This window comes from Mesoplodon bidens (genome assembly GCF_964165515.1).
Source record: "Mesoplodon bidens genome assembly, chromosome: 2".
Lineage (NCBI taxonomy): Eukaryota > Metazoa > Chordata > Mammalia > Artiodactyla > Ziphiidae > Mesoplodon > Mesoplodon bidens.
The window spans coordinates 96,861,243-96,882,571 of record NC_138177.1 but is presented as its reverse complement, the minus strand read 5'-3'; the positions used below and the strand labels follow the sequence as shown (position 1 = coordinate 96,882,571).

Below are 21,329 nucleotides of genomic sequence, written 5' to 3'. Positions count from 1 at the left end.
AACTGTTTATTAAGTTTATTGTTTAAACCCAAAATCCTTGACCATACATAAATATGATTATTTGAAAATTTGTTCTTAGTTTACCTTAACTTAACCATCCTGACTTTCTCTAACTAGAGATGTGTTATGAAAATACACACTATATTATGTAATATTGCTCTGTAGTTCTTCAGAAATATATGTTTATTCATAGGTCCTTCCCAGAAACTGAAGCTCCATTGTCTATTTCTTCAGATGTGAAAATAGAAAAAGGCAAGTGGATCAGAAAAAAACAAAAAAGTCAGAAATAAACCTTAACCAGGGAAATTTCTGGCTCCTTGATCAGATTTTGGGTCACAGAATTATGTACCAGATGTCTTAATAGTAATATAAACATGTCCCCCCCCCCTTAATTTTGTTCCAATAGGCACTGTTATGTAAGATAAAACTTTAGGAATGCAACTGGCAGTGTCATAAAGTGTTAGTTATATAGATAAATTACCAATCAAATATTCTATATATGTCATGCACGTTTTTTCTCAGCTTCAGCACTATTGACATTTTGGGACAGTTAATTGGGGGCGGCAGTGCTGCAGCATCCTCCCTGTATGCCAGTAGACTGCTCCCATTTGTAACAACTAAATGTGTCTTCAGACATTGCTAATGACCCCTGGGAGGAAAATCAGCCCAAGTGAAGAACCACTGCTGTAAATTAAAGCTGCTTCCTTCAGATTTATTTTCTTTAATCTACTTAAGTATCCTGACCAAAAATTGTCCTTTTTCTTTTTAAATAAAAGAAATATTGACATATGAAAAGAGAAAGAGCCTTGAGTCATCTCTAGTTTAAATACTTCATTTAAATATTTCATTCTGAGCCAGAATGAAATAATAAATAATAAATGAAATAATAAAAAATAAATGAAATGAAATAATAAAGTGGGTTCCTTAAATTGTGTTCAGTACTTGCATATTTATTCTCACTTCTTTTTATGCACTAAGGTATAATTTTGACACAGCTACTAATTCGCAACCAAGTTTTTTCACTCTCAGCTGAGCTGCTCTTTATTTGTAATGGCTTTTAAAAAATTCTTTCATTTTCCTGATACTGTAAAGTTCTTCCTACACATTGTGCCCTCTGAAACCAAAAACAACCAGTGAAATTTTAGGGCAGGTATTTTCAACCCCACTCAGCAGATGAGGAAATTTAGTGGAGACAGGACTCAGTGCATGTTTCCAATGAATCAAATGCTCTTTGTGTTTCATCCACAATAAGTATATTTTTGAAAATATTTGGGTTTTATATTGAGAGAGCCTTCATGAATGGAGAGGAGGTGGAAGGGGAGAGAGAGAGAAAGTTGGAGGAACCTAGCAGAAAAATAAAAACTGGTTTATGAAATACCATGGGGTAGAGGATGATCAGATCTCACCATTTATGTCCTCGTAGCTACCAATGAGATTTAGCACCTCCGTCTTCCTCTTCCATCACAGCATTGTCCTCCACTCCATCCCCTTCCTTCCCACTCCCTCTACCTCCTACCCTCCCCACTGCCACCACACATGCACGTAGGTGTGCACATAGGCACACACACACACACACATACACGCACACATTCACTAATCTACTCCTGACTTTGTGGTCAAAGTCCTAGGTCTTTTTCAGAGGAACCATTGTGAGCATTTTTTGTTGCTTCCAAGTTTTTTTTTTCCCTGGGACCAGCAAAGAGCCAACAATTCATTGCCTATACTCAAGCCTGGGAGCAAAGAATTTCTGGAAGCACTTCAAGATTCCTGAAGCTTACACTGTCCTGGAATCTTTCATTTGACAGTTGACTGCCTGCTTTTTCAGCCTTCTCAACATGGAGTTCTTAACACAGCCAGAGTCCTTCCAAATTCTGCAGCGTTTGTGCATGGAAAAATAAATTAAGAAAATTTAAAATAATATGCAATGTTGGGAAGTCTGATGAGAACCAGGTGCTCTCAGATGTGGTAATACTATAGCTATGGCAATGTTTCTTGGGGATATATAGCAATATGTATTAAAAACCCTAAAAATATGAAGACTAGATAGATCCAGGCATTGGACTTCCTGGACTTGATTTTAAAGAAATCATTATAGGTAGGCTCAAAGAGATCTGTTCAAGGCAAGGACACTTACCCAAATGTTGTTACAATAATAAGAAATTATCAAATAGAATAGCAATATGATTGATTATATAAACTATGGTTTACCCATCCAATGAAATACCAAATCATGCTTTTAAAATATATGCCTAGAAAAGTCAGGAGGAATAGACACAAAAATATTTAGCCATCGTTAATGTGGTTGGGGGCTTTTCATTTCTTCTTTATACTGGTCTGAATATACCAAAATTGCTAGAATGAATATGTACTGTTTTAACTAGAAAAAGGGCATCTGAAATAAAGAAAATGAGATGAAAATTGCCATGATTATGCAGAAACACTGTTACGTAGAAACATTTGTTTCGAAGAAACAATTTCCCAAATATCGCACCTGGTGGGTCCGGGGGCCTTTCTGATGTTTGAGAGGTGAGTTGAGTAGAATGAACAGCCTTTACTGTCAATGACACACCCCAACATCTTTCCTTTATTGACCATTTAAAATGGGCAAGTAGGGCTTCCCTGGTGGCGCAGTGGTTGAGGGTCCACCTGCCGATGCACGGGACGCAGGTTCATGCCCCAGTCCGGGAAGATCCCACATGCCGTGGAGCAGCTGGGCCCGTGAGCCATGGCCGCTGAGCCTGCGCGTCCAGAGCCTGTGCTCTGTAACGGGAGAGGCCACAACAGTGAGAGGCCCGCATACCGCAAAAATAAAATAAAATGAAATAGGCAAGGCACTGTGTTCATACTTACACAAGCTATCTCCTTTATTCCTTAAAACAACCCCCTACGTAGATATTATTCTCATTTTTGCAGACGAGGAAGTTGAAGCTCCAAGAGGGGAAGTAAACATGAGATGCAGGAAGGATTTGAGCCCAAGGACTCCACTGGCACATTTAACCCCTAAGCTATATTGCTTTTCTGATGTAGCTTTAAGCCTGAGCATCCTGTATTCTCCAGATCATTTGGAGCAAGAATAAGAGGGTGCAGGGAAAAAGAGTTTTAGTATACGTCTAGCCTCAATCAATGCAAGAGTTTTTGTCACACAGACTGAACTTCACTTTGCATTCATATTTCCTCTACAAGGTCTGAAAAATATGATATGAGCAACTTAAGTGATGCTGAAGATAAGTTTAAGAATACAAGATGAGAAATAAAACCTGAGAATATTTTCCCAGTGGAAAATTTTCCCATGGGCAATGTAGTTAATACCTCTAATCTTATTCGGAACAAAATATGAGAGTATTTGAAAATCTGTGTAAATACCGACCACGAAAGCATGAGTCTGCTTAATTAACATAGAACATCTGGATGGTAAAAGTTTATTTTATTTATCTGCCAATCTCAAGAGGCAAAAAGTCACTACCAAGGTTGGACAAAGCAGATAATTAACACGATAAATTTTTAGTGAGGCTGCGAGTTCTATTGGTTTTCTCTGATGGCATTAAGATACATACACATGCCCATGTAAAGGAACAATATACACTGAGCTAATTGCACAGAGACCTCATTGTTGGAACATTAACAATGATTATTTTCATAGCTTTGCAATTTTGAGAATATAACAGAATAATGGGAGCGGGAGGGGGCGTAGGAAGAGGAGAAGGTGGCAGAAAGAGGCCTGAGTATTCCTTTCCACCAATAGTGAACGAGGAGCAAACACAGACACCCTGCGGAACAGATACTAATTCACGTAACAGGAAGTGGGCAACTTAACAATCAACTGATGCAGACTCCCTGTGGAATTCCTCTACTATGACTCAGGTCTCTTATTTTTTCCTGTAGCTATGTAATTGAAATGATCTCTGGATCTTTTGCTGGGTGGAGGGAAGAAGTTCTGAATGCAAGAGATTGACTTGTGTGTAATACACACGTTTTAGTATCCAGGAGATAACCTATGCTTTTATAACAATAAAGATCATTTGATAGTAAGGGTTATAATTTCTGCCAGTTCCTACTTAATCATTCTTTCAAAAGAGTTATTTTATACATGTTTCTTAAACAATACATACTTTATGTAAAATCTAAGAATTAATGTGCAATCTCAAAGTCAGATTCAGTGACAAAATGCACGACCTGAATCTAGTAACACATTTACTCCTCACTGCATATAAGTTGCATGTAAGAAACAGAGACTACACTTTTTTGTGATCCATGCAGTAAATGTTCACAAAAATCAAGTGAACAACTAGACATCCTTTAGCTACTAAAATTAACCCTCCCAGTCCACAGAAATAAAAGCACTGATGGTTGCACCGAAATCATGCTGGGATAAGTTAGTCCTGGAAAGGGCTGGTTGGAAGGACCACAAGGGAAGTACAGATCGTTACACATTTTCCACTTGTTTTTATATGGGATTGAGATTATTCTCTCCTCACATGGCTTTTCCCTATACCACAGGCTTTTGTTGAAGAGGCATTTCAGGCTTCAAATGAAAATAATCATCCTTTAATGAAAAAGCTGAGAAATACTTGTCCTGAGTTTCTGATCCTGGAAACAGCTTGCTAAACGTCCTTAAGGAAAGTGCCAGGAGTCAAAAAAATTGTAGAACATTATCACAACACTGTAAATCAACTATACTTCAATTTAAAAAAATTTTTTTAAATTGTAGAATGGTCTCAGAATGTAAACAATAAAATTGTTGACCAAGGAATTATATCTGTGGATGAAAACTTCTCACAAGAAGACCTATCTGGGTAATACCAGCTTCTTGGGTTTTGAAGTGTCTGTAAATTTTATATGCTAGAAGCCCTAAGCACTTTTTCCCCCTTGTAGAGACTTCTGGAGTAGAAAAAAGTTCATGATGTGCTTAAAAATAAATAAATAAATAAACCGACCATAGCATGAAGAAGCTACTCAAATACTAAGCAGTTTTGAGGTTTGTTTTTGTTTGTTTTACTTTTACATTTTACTTTTGTGGTTGGCATATGGAAAACCAAACTGAGAAATCATAATGTTGGAGTATTTTAAGGGCATGCTGTCATAGATGTTAACAAGCTTATTTATACAATAAGACCTCTGCAGAAAGTGCTCAGCTCGATGCCACATTCCAGAATAGCCACCATTGGTTTCTTTTTCTAAATTGTCTATGTTTACAGGTTTCACAAATACCCCCGAAGTCTTCCCAGTGTGCTTGGCAATGATAAAATTCATGGCAATATCATCACAGTTTTGCGTTTCATCTAACAAAGCATGGACAGCTGCAGGTTGCCTCTGAAAGAGTTCAAGGTATTTGCTATGGAAGAATGAGGCTCCAATCAGCACCAGAGAGTAATGGTCACCATTTCCAAACCCTGGTGTTTGCAGTTCAAAACCTCCATAACTGTAGACACCAGAGGAAGTAGACACATGCTTTCTTGGAACAAATCCTACAATTTGATCAGGAAATTGCTGAAAAGATGGAAAAAGAACAATTAAGTGTGGCATTTCTTTAAAGCTGATATGGTGAAAAGGCAATGATTTACTACAGAAAGAATTAAACTGATTTGTCAATGTTATTTTATTCCTGGCTTCTACATCTCAATTTTCTTTAACTCCAGACAAATTCATAAATCTATGTACTGATAAGTTTAAAGGTCAATTCATCATAACCCAAACCTCTAACAAAATTTCTAACCTCACAAATATTCTCCTAATTTACACATTATCCAATATTAATAAATTCGAGTTACCAAAGATTCTGGTTTTTCAGAGTTTGCTATAAGAGAAGTTGACTGTATGAATGATATTTATTATAGGAGATAAGAAGACATAATGTGATTATTTTGAAAAATTGTTTTAATCTCTTAGGAGTATATAAAATTATGGCTTTACATGTATCATTTTACTGTTTTTCCATGTTGATTTCAATGTTTTTGAAAGTCACCATTGATTTTAAACGATGTTTATTTTTATCCCTTTTCAGCTTGGGTGTCTCTTTTTTAAAAACATAAAAAAAAATATATATATATACACACATATATACACAACACACACATATACAGTTGAGCCTTAAACAATGCAGGGGTTAGGGGCACTGACCCCCCTAGTGTAGTAGAAGACTCGTCTCTAACTTTACAGTCAGCCCTCCGTATCCACGGATCTGCATCTCTAGATTCAGCCAACCACTGATCAGGTAGTACTGTGGTTTGTATTTATTGAAAAAATCCGAGTATAAATGTACCTGTACAGTTCAAATCCATGTTGCTCAAAGATATATATATATATATATATATATATATATATATATATATATATATATATATATATAGGTAGATAGATAGATAGATGGATAGATAGATAAATATAGACATATATATAGATATATGAGATGTGTCAGGATCTTTGAAGGATAGTATTAAAACAATAATAGTAGGATGAGGGTGACTAAAAATAAAACAAAAATCAGCAAAGAAAAGCAGTGAATCATGGAAAAGAAGCATGAACTTATAGAATTGAAAGGTTTAGTTCAATCTCACAAATAACTTGAGTTTCATTCATTTACGGAACAGACACTAAACTAGGGACACATGCACACAAGTCAGGCTGGGTTAAGTCCGGTTTCAAAGAACGCATAGTCTAGAGAGGGTATGATACAGATATGTGAACCAGGAATTACCACACTGTGAGAAAGCTGTAAATGCAGCTGTGCAATTCTCAGGGGGGCACCGAGGACAGGATGACAACTGTGCTGCTGCGAAGCAAAGGGGAATGTCAAGGGTTGGATGTAAAGGCTGGGAGGCTTCAGAGGAGATGTGCCACTTACACAATCTACGCGATGAAAGAGATTTCATGGATGAATGGAGGTGGAAAAGGTAAAGCACTGCAAGTGGAGGTGATGGGTGAGTGCAAAGGCACAGATACCTGTCTGCTCTAATCTTGCTTCTCTCTAGGCCCCAAATCACTACACTATGCAGGGCACTGATGGGACAGAACTTTAGGAGTCAGATTATCTTGTGCAATGGATTGAAACTGTTCTTGATGGTTTTATGAATAAAACCTAAAGTCATATTTATCCATCTTTAATTATGATTTACTTGGATTATTCTAATTAACCACAGTTCTCATATTTCCCCCACCCTGATATTTTCAGTAAATTGATTTTTTACCTGAAATAGAAATCTCACAGCTGGAGTATTACATTAGAACTTTTCACCTAGGAAGTTTTTACTTACAGGGCTGGAAAAACTGCTGATATAGAAAAAATCTGTTGATCAGTACACTAGGCATGAAGCTGAAAACTGAAGTTTTGAGAATGATGATATCTGCAGAGTACTGTGACCGCTTGCCATTAATACCTAATGTTGTTACATCCCAAGTCACTAATTAAGGAGAGTTACTATAGTGTAAATTAGACCATTTATTGGGTAGCACAGTGTTTAATTACTGGACAGGGCTTCAAAGTATTTGTATGCAGTTCTCGTTTCAGGTACTTGTAGTGCAACTTGTAAAAGCTGTCTACTATTAACATATATTCAGTAGGAAAAAGGAGTTTTTATAGATACCAGGCAATTTATGCCTGTTTATCCCAGCTTGGGATTTAAGGGGGGGGGGAAACTGCCACCACAATGGTGCATGCAGAATTATTAGTATTATTAATTTTTAAACAATGGTCTCAGAATCAGAATTAAATTTTATGGATGTAATAAATTGTTTCTTTCAAAGGAAGTTCTGTGCAATATTAATACAGAAATACACTTCTCATTTGAGATACAGGCAAAAGTGCCTCTGGATTTTAGTCTTTGCTCTATCATATACCAGATCGTTTCCTCATTGTTCTTTGGAAGTCAGTTCTAGCTCTTCTTTCCAATATACCAAATATAAATCAAATATAGATAAAAGATACTGTAACTTTCAGATAAGCTTAACTGAGCTCAGGAAATCTGATTATGACAAATTCATCTACCTTTTAGATAAATACTGTCTACGCTGGTTTGGGTGACTCTCACATTAAACCATGCTGCTCTGGTTAAACACTAGATCAGACTTTATACTGTTGATTTCATAAAGGATGTAGCAACATTACCTGCCACACGGAGAAAGCAAAAACAAGGTCTTGGGTGCTAATTAGCATGTCATCATCTACCATTAACACCGCTGAAATGAAAGGAAAAAAATGTAAATCAAACAGTTTGGAAATGAAGACAGAAGTTATAAGATACTTCTGGTGTTTTTATAAGTCATTCAAATCAAGTATTTTCTGAATGAAATTCAGTAAATAAAAAATGTATTCTTGGAGAGATTTGTCTAGCAGAAAAACTTTTTACTTGAAATGTAATTGATTTTTATAATTTCCTGAGGGGGAAATTATCATGTATTTATCATCCATTATCCTAGAAACTAATGAACCTATAAATAAATAAAACCAAGGTTTTTTTAAGCAAATTACAACCTCATGTAACTGCTGAGTGGGAGGAAAAGGAGGTGACAAAAAATACATTAAGCGTAAGTTAAATGGCATTTTACTAACTTCTGTGATGCCGTAATATGTAATCATAGCATATCTTCTTTCACAATATTAACATCTTTGTCATTGTTGCAAGGTATATGCGATTTCTTCCCCAGGAGACTGCTTCTTGACATCTTGGAAACTGCCCCTTAAGTTTTTCAAAATGCTTTCTTATGATTAAATTTCCCTATTTTCTCCACACAATTAAGGCAAGTAGAAGGCCCAAAAGCCACGCACCCACCCACAGCTCTGGTTAGCTGCAGCCCTGCCAGACTAAGAACCCAGCTGCAACTCACCATTGGTTTCCAGTTCAGGAAAGACCTGGAGTCGATTTCTCATCCTGTTTGTTGTCTGTACTTTGAAGATCACAGGGACAGGGTGAGGCCCTAGAGAGTTCCATAACTCATCTGGTCCCTTCTCCCCAACATTGTTCCACACCACAATCACTTTGTGCAGATATGGTACTGCCTGATAATGATTTAAAAGTCTCAATAAGAGATCTGTTCTGTTGTACGTCTGCATTATGAGAGTAAAGGAATCCTGGGTGGACTTGCCCTGGGATTTTATTTCCCTACGCAAAGTGAGCAGCTTGTCTTCTTTGATATTAGGAAGTAAAGCGGTCAAAGCCCCAGCTACCAGCAGTAACACAAGGATTACCACCAAAGAGAAACGAAGTACTCGAATCCCCATCACTCTTCCAGGGAGTTTGCAGATGTGGCAACACCTGGAGTAGAAATGGAAATAAAGTGCAGAATCTTAGCATTCTTACTAGTTACCATGTTTTTGTTTTTGCTTTTTTGGGGAGAGAGGTTAATCATCTTTTAGCTGATTTAAGTTCAGTTCACCCCGCCTCTTTGATAAGGTGATTTGGCCTTAGATAAAAACTACAGTGAATAAACCTTTCCTTCTGGGCCTGCTCGCTTTGCAGCTTCAGACAAAGGGTTATCTACACACCGAACAGGAAGAATTAAGCAGTGCATTTTAAAATTTGCCCTCATTTCACTACTAAACATTTGGAACTGAGATTATTTTTTTCAGATACGATTATATTTCTCTTGGTAGTATACTAATTCTTTAAGCAGCTTTATTGCGATATGGTTGACACATAAAAGTTGTATATATGTAAGGTGTACAACTTGATGTTCTGATATATGTATATTTCAGTACACTAACTTTAAACTTACATTTTGGTAGCAAACTTTTTTCCAAGTGGAATCATATGCAGAACCCTAATATATGAAATAATAGTAATAGCAGCAGAAGCAAACGATTATAGTGGGTTTATTACATTCTAGGCCCTGTACTATGTGCTTTGCATGTCATAGTACGTGCTTATTTACTCAGTAAATTAAACAAATAACCACTGAGCACTTACTGTACCATGCACTGTTTTAGATTCTGTGAATACAGCAATGAATAAGATAGACAAAGTCTCTGCTGTTAGTAACAGAGGAAATAGTAGGGCCAAACAGATAACGAAGTAAATAAACTCAAAGCTAATTCAGCATGATGGTAACAAAGAGAATAAATAAGAATGACATGATAAGCAAGGGCCAGATTACAGGGGATCTTGTTGGCCTGAGTAAAGAGTATGGATTTTATTCTAAGTGAGATGGGAAGCCATTGGAGGGTTTTGATCAGGGGAGTAACAGAATCTTGTTTATATTTTACTATTATTATTATTCCCATTTAATAGTATTTGGATGCTTACAGAGGTTAAATAACTTTCTCAAGGTTACTAAACAACTGAAGTAATGGATCTATGATTTTTATCCAGGAAAAAACTCCTGCCAGAGCCCAGGCTTTTCATCATCATGGGCTGGGGAGTGTACTGCCAGATTCAAATGCAGGATGTGCTGAGGTAGGGCTCTTGAGCTTCCAAAGCAACCTCTGTCACAGAACATGAGGATCACCAGGTATTGTAATCAGCTCTGGACTCTCCTATTCCTAACTATACCTACAGGATCTGCCCGAGATGGCTATAGAAGAGTAGGTGAACAAAAACTAAGGAATGTGGCCTGGAGATTTATTGGTCAAAATTTTTTGTCTGATCAAAACTCAGTCACAAATGTAAGGAAAGGTTAAATCTCATACTGTTTTACAGATACCCAGAACTCTGATTTCTTGGCTTCCAATACAGTTTCATTATCACCCCTACTGCCTCGTTTTGGAGCACTGTTGGCTTTCAATTGCTGCTGCTTTTTGATTCTTCTGCTATTTCTGCTATTGATTTACTTACTTTACTTACTCCTCCACAAGCCTCCACAAGCTTTTGAGGAATGTCTTCATTTTCTATTCTGGCAGCTGAGACTTCAAATACATCTCAGCACTTTTCCTAGATCTATTCTACTACTCTATTCAAGTACAAAAGCCTGAAATGAGGAAAAAGAAAGCTTAAAGAAATTTACTTATAAAAAGACTGAAAAATCAACCAGGAGTTTCTAGACATATAAAAAAATATCTTTAAGAAAAAAAAATAGATCTCTCAGAACCAGAAAGAATGAGATATTATTATTCTTGATGACTTTAATTGACCCATAGTCTATCCACTCTTACTACTTTTAATACAATTTTTCCTCTCAGGCTATACAATAAACAGATACCCTTATCTATTCCTTATTACAGATAAATAATATCAAGTTGGAAAAGACTTCTCACTGCTAACTCACACCTGTGGTGTGCTAACTGTACAAGCCACTGTCACTGTTCTTCCTTGTATAACACTGCTTCTGTACAGTTTACTTTGGTTTCCTTCATGAAAAAGTGCACTATGTCTGTATGTAAGCTCTTGATTTTGCACCTTGTGGTTTCAGTTGGGCATCTGCAGCTAGGCCATCATTCTGCAGACAATCCTAAGACTAGTCTAAATCTTCCTGTCTAACAGATTAGGTTCCAAACGAAATCTCACTTTGCTATCCAAATGATGTCCGATCAGTCTTCTGTTTTTCATCGAGGAAACTTGGCAGTGCTGGAGTTAAAGTGACAGTCACATTCCCCTGATCTTGTTTCACATTGTGAGGTGTGTTTTGTAACTGTAGCAACAGTTTTTCTCTATACAGTTCAGCAAGGACATAGAGAGGCCATATAGCCCATGCCTTTAACATCTCTCTTTAAAGTTCACAGAAGTGGGGACTGGAGAATTCCAAGGCTTATAGGGGAACACACCCCATGACGTGATAATGCGTTGAGGCCTGTGCAGGCAAAGGAAGAACTTATTCATAAGGACAAGGGAATGGTCATTGTCATTCAGCAACTCTCGCTTTTCAAAAGTCCAGATTTGAAAAGAAATATCCCCTTGCAGCAATATTTTTGGAGAGCTTTCAAGGATATTCTCTCCTGGACTTTCTCTGCAGCCTGTTCTGTTAGGAAAAGAAATTTTGTGTTTCTCCTTTTATCATAGCTTCACTCTAAGATACGAATAAAATGAATTATTGTTGAAGTAACTTCAGCTTTACCATGATTACTTTTCAAGGATGGTAATTTAAGGTTTGAGAGCACACGTGTTTTCACTGTATACACCCTTTTACTAAAACAACATATACTGTTAATGTGGTAAACCAAAGAGAAACCATTGTGAATTAATAATCTTGGTTCAAAGGCCTTGATAATCCTTCTAATACTGACTCAAAAGCAGGTCTCATAAAACATATTTTCAGTTCTGAGTAAAAATGGCTGGTTATAAGCACTCAGAGTTAAGAATCCTCTGACAACTGCATTAAAGTATACCCTGATTAAGATCTTTATGTTCATTTTCCTCAGCTGAGTACTATACTCAAAAACTATAGTTTATAGTATTATACTATAAAACTATAGTTTTATAGTATATATACTGAGTACATACTATAAAACTTACATAGCAGTGTCTCTAGTCTCTAAAACAGACACTGATAGCTACCTGGCAGTTTTAGTGGAGAAAAAGTAATGAAGATTCATCTCTATAGCCTACTATAAGTATACATTGTCAAAGATAATCGTGAACGACTGTTTCACTTTTATCTATACTTTTAAGTGGGAGTTACCCTCCGTATCTGTCATAGAAATTTCCTCTTTCAGATAGCTTCTAATCCCCTATTCCACTTGTATCAAAAATGTTTTGAGAGATATAATTTATATCTTTGGAAAGACAATGTAAATATTTCATGTAGTATTTATTAAATGATATAGCCCGATAAAATTATGTTACATTTGTAGTCTACATAGAAAAGCAAGAAGAACAAAAACTTTATAGACTGCAGTGCAAGTGGCATCTCTGTACTTTGAGAATAGCTGAAGTCTGGAACTTTATGGTAGGCTTACTGGAAACAGCCTTAGAACAGTTTGGAGAGTGATGATGACTTCATAGCTATCTGGATTTCAGTTTATAGCTTTCTTCTGTTCTTTGTCCAGAGAAGAATCTATCACTTAAATCACAGCTTTGAGTTTTGAATGGGGGGATATGAAAAAGAATACATCTGGATAACCTATGTCTTACTTAGAAAGGACCAAGAATTAAAATTATTTAATTTAAAATTATATCTATTGATATATATATTTCCTGGCACCCTGCCTCATTCCAAAAAGGATCTGACAGTTCTTAGTTTACCCCCTTTCTGCCCTTCGTCCATGACTATAGTAAATTAAATGTGACTTTGATAAACACAGTAAATGTCAGCAAAACAAAAATTCTTCTTTTTCTCCTAATCATCTGCAAAAATCAAAGATCCCCAGATGATATTTTTTGCACATATGTTAACTTATTTAGTTCCTCATGAGTAGACAGCACATCCTTTTAGTTATTTTGATATGGTTACATAGCATCTCCTAGACCAGGGGTTTTCAACCAGGGACGATTTTGCTCTCTAGGGGACATGGGGCAAAATTGGGAGACATGTTTTGTTTTTGTTTCTGTTTTTGTTTTTGTTTTTTGCGGTACGCGGGCCTCTCACTGTTGCGGCCTCTCCCGTTGCGGAGCACAGGCTCCGGACACGCAGGCTCAGCGGCCATGGCTCACGGGCCCAGCCGCTCCGCGGCATGTGGGATCTTCCCGGATTGGGGCACGAACCCGTGTCCCCTGCATCGGCAGGCGGACTCTCAACCACTGCGCCACCAGGGAAGACCCTCAGGAGACATTTTTGATTGCTGTGATTGGGGCTAGGAGATGCTAGTGCTCTCTGGTGGGTAGATGGCAGTGCTGCTGCTAGACATCCTACAATGGACAGGACACACCTCAGAGCAAGGAATTATCCAGCCTAACATGCCAGTGATGCCAAGGTGGAGAAGCCCTGTTCTACATATATTTTACCTTGAACACGATCGGGGAGGGACTGCTAGCCAGGTGGCCCCTCAAATCCCTACTGCTATTTATTATGCTCAAACAATGAAGGATAAAGCAATGTCTCCAAAACTGCCCCAATATCTATATGCCTTATGATACAAACACATCATAAACTCAGAAAACTGAAAGAGACCTCAGAGCCCTCCTAAGCCAGCTTCCTTGTTTCATAGATAAAGAACCCAAGGTCGAGGCATAAGGAATTTGCCTGAACTGATGCAGCTGCACACAGTTAACCAGCAGCAGAGCCAGGTCTAGAATCCAGATCTCTGAGGGCACAGTCCACGACTCTTTCCACTGTGTTATGGTAAATTCTGCAAGCATGTGTCATAACTTAGTATATGAGACTGTCCCTAAGGTACCTGTAAGATAATATGAATATTAATATTGGTATGTTGGGTTTTTTACAACTTTATTAAGATTTATTTCACATACCATAAATTTCACCTATTTAAAGTATACAGTTCAGTAGCTTTTAGTGTATTCGCAGAATTGTGCAACCAAGTCTAATTTTACAACATTTTTAACATTCTAAAAAGAAACCCCAGACCCATTCGTTAGCAGTCAACTCCTCATTCCCATTTCCTCTCTTTCTCCACCCCAGCACCAGGCAAACACTAATCTACTTTCTATCTCCATAGATTTGCCTATCTTGGACATTTCATATAAATGGAATTATACAATATATGGCCTTTGTGCCTGGCTTTTTTCACTTAGAAGAATGTTTTCAAGGTTCACCCATGTCATAGTATATATCAGTACTTAATTCTTTTTTTTTAATTGCCAAATAACATTCTATTGTATAGATATACCACATTTTGTTTATCTGTTCATCAGTTGCTGGACATTTGGGTTACTTCCACATTTTGCTATTATGAATAACGCTGTTATGAACATTCAAGTACAAATTTTTATGTGGACATGCTTTCATTTCTCTTGGGTATATATCTGGGAGTGGAATGGTTGGGTCATTATATCAGAATTTTTACATATTTGAGAATTGAGGTAGCTTTTGGAAAAGCATTATTTGAAATTTTAAGAAAGTTTCTCAAATGTGGAGATTAGAGTAGGAAAGTAAATAATACAATGAAGCAACAGTTACTAATTCTCTAATGTTTGTCTTTAAATGAACGAGGCAATTTGAATTTTTAAAGACCTGCTCTGTAGTTATTTACTACATCTATCAAAGTTCCTTAGAAGGAACACTACTGAATGAAGAATTCTTTTCTCCAGGCTAGTTCCTTTGGACTGAAAGCAATAATTATACAGACAAAAGCTGAAAACAAATAGCCAGAGCATAGCATAAACAAAGATTAGTTATGTCCTCTGACTCATAAGGTAGAAAAGCAATGAAGAGCTTCACGTCATACATTGAGAAGCTGTCATTTTCCTTTTAATGCTACAGATGGTGGAAGAATAACTATTCTACCATTTGATTATGAGATTGCCTCATATTGTATTCTTCTCTGGCTCATCCTCCAAAATGTGTACTTGCCTAAAAACTGATGATTATAGAAGACAGATGCTCAAAAAGGTGTCCTCAGCTGCCACGAGATAAAAGCATTCCAAGGTAGAACACAGAGGCTAATTCAGAACCTGGGCTTCCCTTCTATGAACATGAAAGAAGAATCAGGAGAGACAGTATACACCTGATGAGCAGTTTCTGGGCCGGTTTATGGCATGTAGATGACAAACACTGTTCCAACTGAGGCAAAGGCACATGTGGTACCCAATTCCAAAAGGACTTTCCTCTTACGATACCTATAGCCAACGTGCTGACCCATGACTCCAACTGTTGGTACATGCTATCTTCTCTACTACAAAACCCATCCCTCTCTCCACCTGGCACACCCCTACTCCTCGCCCTCCTACCCCCAAGTCTCTTTCAAACATCCCCTCCCCTGTGGATATTTCTCTCACCACTCTCCATCTTCAGTGCTCCTGGGAACTGGGAACACAGGGCTACTAGACTTTGTGTCCAGGTATTACAACTACTGACCGTGCTTCCAGCTCCTTTTTGACTCTGGCTGTACCTTGAGGGCCGTTTCTGTTAGGCTTTGTAATCCAGAACAGTGCCTGGTCATTTTTTGAGTAAGGGCTCACAACTCTCTGTGGCTGAAAGGAGTGGGGGAATCTATGTTTAAATGGTCTTAAACTTTGCAATGAATAAGGAATGACTGAAATTTTAAAAGAATAAACTCAAATTAAATGCAAATTAAGGCCCAGTTAAGACTCAAGAAACCTTTCCCTCTATAAAAGACCTGCATTATCCCCCGTCTGGGGACCAGGACAACAAGTCATGAGATGTGGTCTCTAGCTCAGGCCACATGAGTCACCTTTCTACCTTTAGTTCTGTGGCCAAACTACATAATAAAAGATGTCTTAGAACACTGATTTTTTCCAAGATATTCTGCTCTTGGAGAATAAGCTGATTTGCCTTGGGAGAAAACCATCACTTGTTAGATAATCCCATCCTTGTGATTTCTGGTAACAATAACCAGAAGCTATATTCTTAATCCGGCAGCATATATGATTTACACAAACAATAAAGTCTTGTCTAGGTGAGAAATGAAAATTTAGTTTGGGTTCAGAAACTGACAAAAACCTATAGAAACCTCAGGACAGTTGACAGAACTAAGTCAGAACACCGCCCAAGTCAGTTCACTACTGCTTAGAGTAAGCCTCTTCCATTAAAATTTTAAGCAGCACACACTAGAATCTACTTCAGTGCAAAATCCAGAATGCCAGAAATAGTACATGAAAGGTCACTCTTCTTTATGAGTCTTTTCCAGGTGCTAAAGAGTATTCTAAGAAGAGTTTTTGCCTTTGTATTTTCCTATATTCAGGAAATTCATTCTTTTCACTGTTATTTTAGAAGTGCCATACAGTTTTTCTCATTTTCAACGAATGCTATCCTCTCCTTTCTAAATGATTTCCCCTCACTTTTCCTTCTAAGGAGCCCTTCTATGTTTTTATGGTTCTTCTTAACTCCCATCACTTTTTTCACAAGTCTAAATACATGTTGTTATGTTACCTAACAACTCAAATCAGTAATGTTTCAAACCTTCAGAGACACGGGAGTTAAAATATATCCACCCCATTTTGTAGATGGGCTAGCTGAGACTGAGAATATTAAATGATGTTTCCTGAGCCACAGAAAGAGTAGTGGGTCCAAACAAACTCCCGACTCTCACACTTGACCTACATTGTATTTTTAGTGTCTTTCAAGTAGTCTCTGTTTTCAGCTTTGTTCTAGTCTACAAGAATATTTCAACTTTGTAGGTATTGACTTTATACTATAATCTGGAATACTATTTCAATGGATAAGATCTAAAACAGGCAATACAGTATGTTCTAACAGACCCTGGCTCAAGTAAAAGCTCTTATTTCCAAGGAAACAAAAACACCTCTATAGGAAATAATTTTTCTCAGATAAAAATACTGGTATTTCACTTATGTCCATAGCAGCATTATTCACAATAGTCAAAAAATGGAAGCAACCCAAATGTCCATTGACAGATGAATGGATAAACAAAACATGGTATAGACATACAATGGAATATTATTCAGGCTTTAAAAGGAAGGAAATTCTGACACATGCTACAACATGGATGAACCTTGAGGACATCATGCTCAGTGAAACAAGCCAGCACAAAAGGACAAATACTCTTTGATTTCACTTACATGAGGAATATAGAGTAGTCAAATACATAGAAAAAGAAAGTAGAATGGTGGTTGCCAGGGACCCAGGGAACAGAGAAATGGAGAGTTGTTGTTTAATGGTTATAGAATTTCAGTTTTGCAGGCTGAAAAAGTTCTTGAGATTGGCTGCTCAACCATGTCAATACACTTAACACTACTGAGCTGTACACTTAAAATGGTTAAGATGGCAAATATTATTTGTATTTTACCACAATTTTTAAAAAGTTAAAAAAAAATACTGGTACTTACCTCATTATGGTAAAGTTTTAATTTTTAAAAAAAATTTTCCTTATGGCTCCAGTAATTGATAGGAACAGGCTCTCTTGGCACTATTAAGGGAAATCAAAAAATTTTCTGAGATGTTTTTGTCAATCAGCAGGAAATTTTTTAAAAATGCTTTTTAATGCTATCGTCCATAGGCTTTGAATTATTTTTAGAAATTAAAAATTGCTATACTGTGTTCTAAAAACTACATTTAGGCAATTAGGTAGGTGCTACCTCTCAGGTTGGTGCTAACATTGCTATATTTTTTGTTTTCATCTTTCTCTTAGGTATCCAGAAGCAGAATAAACTCACATCATCCTGATGATCTAATGTGTTTACACGTTTGAAACCAGAACATATATACCATGGAGCAAGACCTCTGAATGCATTAGCAACTTGCACTTGTATTCAATTTCTAGATTTTTAACTATCTGTAGTTTTATCTACCATCAAAACTCCTTTTTTCACTAAAGGTTCATAAGGCATTCAATTTGAAGTACTAAAAAAAACTCAGGGTCTAAAATAGGGTTGCAGGTAAATGTCAGGGTTGATTACTGAGGAATGACAGATGGCATCCTTCCTATTCCTTACTATTGCCCAAAAGGAGCTGGAACCTTGGCTGGAGATGAGCTTCTGCCCCTTAATCTTCTCGGCTTTCATTCCTCACGGTCCTTAATCACATGTCTAAGAAGTTAGGGTTTTTTCCCCCCATATAGTCTGCACAGTTAACCTAATGCAATTAATTAGTAGATGATCTAAATAAATATTTAAAAGTTCAGGGTAGAAATCCATTTATTGGTTTAAAATGTTCATTAATATATCTACCTATTTTATAATCTTATAAATCCATAACATATGAAGGGATTCAGAACTGATTGGAGACCAGCAAGATACTGCATCTGTAATGACCACCTGAATAGACCTGAAGAATCATTTTTGATTTTCCAAACTTATATTTTTTCATGATACAAGTTACTGAAGGGGTAAAGGGATGGCTTAGCATGTATCTGGACTCATCAGGTGACAGTTGTTCCTCCTCGCTACACAAAAAGCACCTCTTGTGCACATCTTAAATATCATTTAGTTCTAAAATCCTGAACTGATTTGCCCTCTCCTCACATCCCACTTCTTCTTCCCATAAAATTCCTCCAGGGAAAGAACTTTATCAGGCTTTTTAACCTACCTCCCTTCCCCAACCCCGTGCCCAGCACAGAGCTTAGCACATAGTAGACACTCATTAAATGATTGTTGAATGAATGAAACTAACTTTAATTTTGATATGACAACATATACTGGTTAACATATATGGGAAAAACACTATTTCAAGATGGCAAATCAAGTGTGACATGTCAAACATTTTCCACTCATAGCACTTTTCCTGATTTAGTGCCCAATTTATATTTCTAATAAAATATTTAGTATTGAAGTTGGTAATTATGTCGTCTAAGAATGAAAGATGTGAAATGGCATTGCCACTTTTTGAAAGAAGGCCCTCACCGGAATAGCTATCTTCTATTCTGGGGAGTGAGCAGTGGGGAATTTAGGAGTTCCAGGACCACTGTAACTGAAATTAAACTTCAATTTCTCCAACTTATTTCAAAACTATTTGAAAAAGGGTATTGCAGATTTCTCCATAACCCAGTTGAACAATTTCTCATCTGCAGCAATACAGGGCAAAATGTAGAATTTATTTTCAAAGGCAGAATACAAAAACACAGGCTCAGATTGCAGCTGACCTGGATGAGTTAAGAGAACGCTGGAAACCAGTTGCTGAAATTTAGTTATTTCCATATATGCACACCCCACCCCCACCCCCAGTTACATCATACTGAAATAAAGCAGCTTTGGAGAAACAATCGCAGTGGAAATATTTATCTTCAACCTAGTTTGTACCCACTTAACATTTCCCCAGCAGTGCGGTACAGTAAAACTCAGTCTATGGCTAATATAAAAGCTTCCTAAAAATATAAGTAAATGTTACTAACTGAAAATATTTCTATGTTTAAATTAAAATAATGAAATATACGCCAAGAAAGACAAAGACAAAGTACTCTTTCCAGAACTTAATTTCTGAAATCTAGCTGTTTTTACACAGCAGTTTAATTAATACGAACATTTTAAAAAAAATGTAGAATAAGTAAATTTTATTTTCAAAAATAAAACCACAGAATCACTACCCCACACACTCACAAAGTTCCAAGAAGGAGTGTAAAACACATATATTCTCACTGCAAAAAGATTTTTAACACGAGAGCATTTTCCTATTTCCTTACCTCGGGTGCAGAAGACTGCAGTGGGACCTAGCCGATTTATTTGCTTCCAGCTTGGTTACGATGAAACGAAAGGGGGGTCTCGCTTGCTCATTTTTCATTTTTTTTCCAAACCCAGCAGCGTGCATTCACCCGGCATTACTCGCTGGATTGATAACCTGGATGAAACGCTGCCCACAAGGAGAGAGCCTGAAGCACAGGGCAGTCCCGGGTGGCCGCCCCTCCCTTTCGGTGACGCTCCACTTCCTGTTAGACTAAAAAGCTGTTCCCAAGAAGCTCGGTTTTGTAGTTTCTAGCCCATCTCCAAAAGCCAGTCCTCCTTTGCCCCATTTCTCCCCCCCAGGGTAACAACTTTTAATCATTCAGGTGGTGGACCACCTGACCTTACCCAAACAATTTCCCAGAGAGGCGTTGGAAGAGGAGTTCCAACGACCGTGGGTGCCCAGCACTGGCCCGCCGGTCTCGCCCCTGGCGCTCCGCACGCCCTCACGTCCCACCAACGAGTCAGTTTTCCCTGCACTTCCCTGAAACGGGCTATGGGGTTCTCACGAGAATTAGAGCCACAGCGGCGGCCTCCGGGGTGACCTGGAAGTGAAGGGGACGTGTAGGAACTCGAGTTTTGGGTTATCAATGGATTGAGATTGTCTGGGAAGCAATGCCTTAACCAAACCTCAATTTCAACACGGTCTCGTAGGATCTCCTTTTAATAGGCTCTTTTAAATACCTTTAACATTCTTTCGGAAGACATTTATTGATTGCCTCCTGCGTGGCAGTAAAGAAAGGTCAGGCGCTGTTTTCGGGGGCGGGGCGGGGTGGATTACTAGGATTTGGGCGCCCATGGAGTTCACCCAGCAAAACCATCATTTGCGCTTCCTGCGGACTGGCGGCGAGAGAATATGTCGCCGCCTGGATTCTTAAGCACTGCTCTCTAATGCACCAGGATTTAATGCTAATAGGGGCAATGGCGAAAGGGCAGGCGCTGGACGCCAGCGCATCCAGGAACAAGAGTGGTAGGCAGTCGGAGTGGGCGTGAGGGGGCTCTCAACCTCCCAGCCAGCCCAGTCTGTGGGTGGCGATCTCAGGATTTTCTTCCTGAGTCCAGGTGGCGGGACTCCACTCCAGGTCGGCCCTTTAGACCACCTAGTAGTTGCCAACTCTTTTTGCCCCCAGCAAAACTCGCGCAACCCGGCCCTCGTCGTAAGCCCCGCCCCACCGCGCACGTCCCGCCCTCGGCCCCGCCTTCCCCCTTTCCCGTCCC

General features: G+C 38.1%; 1 protein-coding gene across 1 annotated transcript; it reads right to left on the bottom strand.

The window, feature by feature from the left end:
• Positions 1-3,403: 3,403 nt before the first annotated feature.
• On the bottom strand, positions 3,404-20,208 carry EXTL2 (exostosin like glycosyltransferase 2). Its single transcript, XM_081220107.1, has 5 exons — positions 20,075-20,208; positions 17,787-17,866; positions 8,821-9,248; positions 8,102-8,172; positions 3,404-5,487 (listed from the first exon to the last, which is right to left on the bottom strand). The coding sequence occupies exons 2-5, from the start codon at positions 17,789-17,791 to the stop codon at positions 4,999-5,001; spliced, it is 993 nt and encodes a 330-aa protein (XP_081076233.1). The 5' UTR covers positions 17,792-17,866; positions 20,075-20,208; the 3' UTR covers positions 3,404-4,998.
• Positions 20,209-21,329: the final 1,121 nt, after the last annotated feature.